The sequence below is a fragment of the Agrilus planipennis genome, unplaced genomic scaffold (genome assembly GCF_000699045.2).
Source record: "Agrilus planipennis isolate EAB-ADULT unplaced genomic scaffold, Apla_2.0 scaffold9, whole genome shotgun sequence".
In the NCBI taxonomy this organism is placed as follows: domain Eukaryota; kingdom Metazoa; phylum Arthropoda; class Insecta; order Coleoptera; family Buprestidae; genus Agrilus; species Agrilus planipennis.
This window is the reverse complement of record NW_020442467.1, coordinates 2,768,889-2,774,504: the sequence shown is the minus strand read 5'-3', so window position 1 is coordinate 2,774,504 and position 5,616 is coordinate 2,768,889. Positions and strand designations below refer to the sequence as shown.

The window sequence follows — 5,616 nt, the reverse complement described above, 5'->3', positions numbered from 1 at the left end:
GCTTACACTGGGAATATACTTCTCCCATAATCAACTGATGCCTGCTCTATCAAATTTATGTGTTAACAAAAGACGGGCTAACTAAAAATATTGTGCACCAATCAGCACTTGAATGATTTTATTTGGCCGGTTAGGATCATCAGGTTGCGGTAGGTAATGAAAACATGAACGACGTGAGTGTTGTAGTAGTTGTGTACTTTCTTTGAGAAATTGGAGTTGGGTCAGGTTAGATTTGGTTAAACTAAGTTTTTCTGTGGTTTCCTTGGATCACCTAGGCAAATGCTGAGGCAGTAATATTACACAGATAATCTTTCATTCTCTTCTGTCTTCATTTCGTCTGTCTTATCTTTCTCACCCGAACCACCACCCACCCATTCCCACGATTCCTGAAAGCAGGCTGAAGAAGGCCTTCCACCCTACCTTCCGGCGTAGTCCGGAGGGACTGCCCGCCCACCAGCATTACTGGCTGGTGGGAACGAAACATCCAAAAGTTGTTTTTTTTTCCTATAATGACCTGATGTATTTATAGAAATGTGTTAGTTGGTAAATCCCCCTCAGACGCTACTACGTTTTTGAAGTGTCCTTCTCTTCAACGAAAACAAAAAAGAAATAGTGAACTGCATAACACATCAAAATTTTAATGCAATCGAAAGTAAGTATACTGACTGAGACTTTTACCATATTGCTCTCAGCGATCTCTAATCTTAAGTAATGATGTAAACTATTGGGATTTTAAGTTGTATGAGAACGATCCGGCTGCTGGTATATTAACTTGAACTTGCGTATCCCCGTTGCCGGAATTCAATTAATTGCCGCACTTCTTCGTTTTAAAATTTAATTGAAAAAATGAAAACTGCAGAATGTAAAATAGAAACATCTTCAGCCGCAATGATTAATCTAACTCCAGGCACATGCTTTAGATGCGAGATCCTATCATCGTGTTACAACAAACGTGTTTTTTGTCAGATAAGATAAAAAAATGTTTGTTACTTTTGTTTTTAATTATTGCAGATGTAATTAGTTAACTTGAAAAGCGCTATAATTTTTTAGTGCATAATTGTGATTGTTCTGTTTAAAGTACATTTGTGTATATATATTCTATAAAAATATTTAATACTTTTTCTGTACCATCTCTTCAATAACAAATAAAAACTAGACCGTTCTAAAGGAATAAATAAACTATGAGTCTCACCCTTTATTAACACTAAACACTGTTTTGCTCACACGCCTTGAGCTGATAATGTCACATTAGATATGATACTTGTCCATAGTGCAAAATTTTAGTGGTAAATAGAGTGAGTCTCTTTTAGCTTATTTTCTCGTTTTTAAAATTGATAAAAACATGAATAAAACAATACCTTTATGCTATTACTAAGACTCCTTGGAATGCTTTTATTAGAATTGCTTCTCTCTAATTCAGTAGGTTCATTCTGTGATACATACACTTGACCCATATCTATAAATTATGCGAAATTAATCGTTTTGTGAAAAAAAAATATTAGGTGTGTTTGTTTGCTTTTAACGATTCACCCATGCGTATCTTTCAAGCGTACTAATAAAGACAAACGAATACACCTATTATACAGAATGTACCAATTAAGAATCTTTCTTTCCTAGGGGCAAAAGTGTTAACTTTAACACAGAATGACTTTTTACATGTGTTACTGATTTTGGCATATGTAGAATATTTTATTTTGATAATTTAAATTTTTACATTCAGTTTGGAGACCTACATTCAAAAGCAATTGTTTGTTTTTTAATAGAAAAATCCATACGTCAGTAACAATTGTTTTCAACCTTTCGTTATTCAATTATTCATCACGCTTACGAATGGTAACGGATAACAGAATGTTAAACAAGAAAGAATACTGTTTCTGAGGTTTTAAGGAATAGTTTTGACATTTAACATTTTATTTTGATAATCCAACTCACTTAGGTATAGGACTGTATTCATATGCATTACAGGAAATAAGGAGGGGAAGCACACCCGATTCAGTCTTCAATTGATGCTGCCTACAGTGAGCACTTGAAGAAGCAGAGTACTAGTAACATGCATATTTATGCAGCTGTTCTACACATGTTGTGAAATAATTAGTTATAATTATGTGTTGTAAAGTAAAATATTCATAAAAACATTAGTACTGAATGTTTGAAGTCACTTTCAAGCAATGCCAGATTCTATTTTCACGAAAATTTTGCTCATTATTGGTGATCATCACCATGTATCTGTTTTATTATGTTACTCTGCAGTGTGGCTTTCTCAGCATCAGCTGAGGTGTTTTCCTTCTCTTTTGTATTTGTTAACGATACCTAAATTGTTTTGCTTTTTTATTGATTACTAGCTGATAATTAAAATCACTGATTTAAAAAAAAATCACCCAATTAAAATATAATTTAAACCTGTTCAACCCTGCCTTCAAAAGAAAGATTCTTGTTTGGGATGACTTCTATGTATATACCTTCACAAATAAATTTCATAATAGATGAAGTTCCATTTTTCACAATTTCCTCAGGTGGATAGGTAAAGCCGGTAATGTCAATTTGTATACATTGCATGTTATGTAAACAGCTGATACTTTTAGGTAGTTCATGTAATTTTGGATTATTTTTTAAGTTAATTTCTTGCAGACTGACCATACTACCCAAATTTTCTGGTAAGTTTTTTAGTTTGTTGGTTGAAACATCAAAAATTTGAAGATACTTTAAATGACAAATTGTAGAAGGTAGTTGTTTTAAGTGATTGTCATTGACATATAATTCCTGTGATTTAAATGATTGTTTTTAATATTGAATACTTAGGTACCTATAAAAAATTTAAATAACATACCTGAAGATTAGTTAGTTGATCAATTTCATTTGGAAGAAATGTTAATGCATTATAACTAACGTTTAATACCTTTAGTGTACATAAATCACTTAAATTACCACCTCCATTCAAAGATGTTAAAGAATTTTTTTGTAATTCTAATTTTTCTTTAAGAAATACTTTGCACAATGAGTAGATGCCTGGAGGAACTGCCTTTAAATCACATTCAGAAATATCAAACACAAGCTCTGGTGTCTCTCTTGCCTACAATGCATTTTATAAAAAAGGTATGTATAATCATATGAATATATACTAATAAGTACCAGATAAAGCTTGTGTTCCAGTTTAGCTTTATCTTTTTTGTTTTTTTTAAACATTTTGGCAGTTTTTTCTTAACGCGATATCACAACATTGAAAGGCACATTTTCTTGACAAAAGGATAATTGAGTAGTAGCTACTTTTTTCTAGTCATAATTCTCATTTTCACAATTCTGGTATTACTGATGAGTATATTTTTTTTAATCTTGTATTCATAAATGTATTCTCTATTGCTAACTAGCGCTTAACCGCTTAGGCCGCTCAGCCATTACAGCCATAATTGCTCATGATCATAGATAATGTCATGATCATATATAATAGATATACAAGATATACCATAGACATATATTAATGGACGTGCCTTAGCCGTATGTATTGTAATAATTTCTTGGCTCGAAAAGTGAGGGAGATGGCGTATGGTTTCGGACTAGTGCTATCTCTTTCATTACACGCTTCCGCACTATCGTGAGAGAGATGGATATTGTCCGAAACTTCATTCCATCTCTTTCTTTTATTGTACCACAATTCTGACCGCTAAGGCATGTTCATTAGTAAACGTCGATGGTTACCACTCTAGTTATCTATGACTCTAGTCTAGTTAGTAAGTTGAAAGAAGAAAATGCGAGAGCGTTATTGTGGACCAATTTTGAACGTCCCAACTACAACAACATGGAGATCGCAGCCGTAAATAACATAATAATCATATGCATATGATAGTTGTGTGAATCGGACACCCGATATACATAATTCTCTAATTTAAACTTTAATCATAAATTATGCGCCGTTTGCGGGTTCTAAATATGTAAGTATCACTGTATGTCCATTAGTTCTGTAAAAAAAAAGGAAAATTTGTTTTGGGTGCAGGAAGAAATTAAATATTAATTTATTCAAATGGTACCATAGATATACTGTTGTAAGTAATGTATAGGTCGGACGAAGCAAGCTGGAGAGCGGTCACGCAGGCAATTGCCCATTTATGGCCTAACTGGGTAGATCACTCTGAACCGGTATACAAATAAGCTTTCAGTAGGCGTAAACTATTGTATTAATACAGATAGGACAGTAGCGTACAAGGAAATAATATAGTCTTTGTTTGTTTTGTAGTTGATTTTCATATTCACTGGCCTCATCACTATCACTGTCACCGACATCAACATCATTATTTGCTCATTATCTAACATAGCATTTAAATAAATCACATTAAACTAAATTATTGCGCCAATTTCTTTTTTACATAAACTTGAAAACCAACCGAATAACTTAATTTTTTAAATTTAATTTTGTAAACTGATCCTTGTTTTTAAATATTTAATCTACGCTCCTGATAAGAATACTGAAGAAAGAGGGCTGCAATCGTTATACCTAAAACTGCCTAATTTTGCCACCGCGCATCCACTTCATTTTAAAATTTCCGCCAGCTTCCAGCGTCAGGCCTGTATATGCGTTGATGACGTTTTTGTTTGGTTAGGTTAGGTTAGGTTTGGAAATGTATATGTATTAGTGACGTTATTGTATTCTTATTAGGTAGATCTATGAATTGTTGGAATAATGTCTTCGAAAAGTATGCTTCATTATGATCCCCGCGCCTAACATATATAGGTATATATGAAAATGATCAGCAGTATCACCTCTACAACATACTAAAGATTCAAGGTCATCATGTTTGCTGAAACAAAGATATCCTCGTCACATTATTCTAACATCTAACATATCAGCCCGCTTTCGGCGGGCAGGGGTATTTAAGAAACTCCAGTATGTCAAATCTCCCTACCTAAACAATGACGTCACCAATGGATATAGGTACATACATCTCCAAACAGCCTGCTATAATATTGCCTATTTAGTAATACCTGTAATACAATTCCGATTGCTTTTTAGGAAATGTATAGATTTCCTAGGAAGTGTGTCTTATATAATATATTTCAGACATTTCCGGAATTATATACATTTCCTAGGAATTGTATACAATGACGGATTACAGACATTTCCGTTAACATACACATAACGTTGAGCCTTCTGTAATCTGCAGGTCTTATCATGTCGTCATGAAGTTACATTGAGAAGTGAAAGAGATTTAGCCATGTCAAGGACCACTAATGTCTTGGCAGTCGCCATTCTCGATAACATCCTTCGAAATTAGTTCTCCTTTCCAATTATCCTGCCACCTATTTCGAGAACGACATTTAGCACTCTATTCAGGAAGTCGGGAACAAGTGTACCAAGTTTTATCAGTTGCTCTGGTTTCAGCTATCGTCCGATCTAAATAACCGTGGAGGACACAAGGCGGCTAATTGCGCTTTTATTGCATGTCGACTGATGCAACGGCCAAGGAGTAACAGCGACTCGACTGGCCGTAATAAGGAGAGAAATATCGACACTAGATACAAGGAGATAGGCGGAGCAGGAGACGGTCGAACATCGGCAGAACTGCTAACGTTATCAGTTTACACATCGGGAAAATCCTCGATACCCGATGGTATGTGTTGGTATGG

General features: G+C 34.2%; 1 protein-coding gene across 1 annotated transcript; it reads right to left on the bottom strand.

Moving 5' to 3' along the window:
- Positions 1-1,180: 1,180 nt before the first annotated feature.
- Positions 1,181-3,416, bottom strand: LOC108735524 (E3 ubiquitin-protein ligase LRSAM1-like). The gene is made up of 4 exons (XM_018467513.1): positions 3,130-3,416; positions 2,828-3,070; positions 2,460-2,760; positions 1,181-1,456 (listed from the first exon to the last, which is right to left on the bottom strand). Exons 1-4 carry the CDS (start codon positions 3,181-3,183, stop codon positions 1,326-1,328), a joined length of 729 nt encoding a protein of 242 aa, XP_018323015.1. The 5' UTR covers positions 3,184-3,416; the 3' UTR covers positions 1,181-1,325.
- Positions 3,417-5,616: the final 2,200 nt, after the last annotated feature.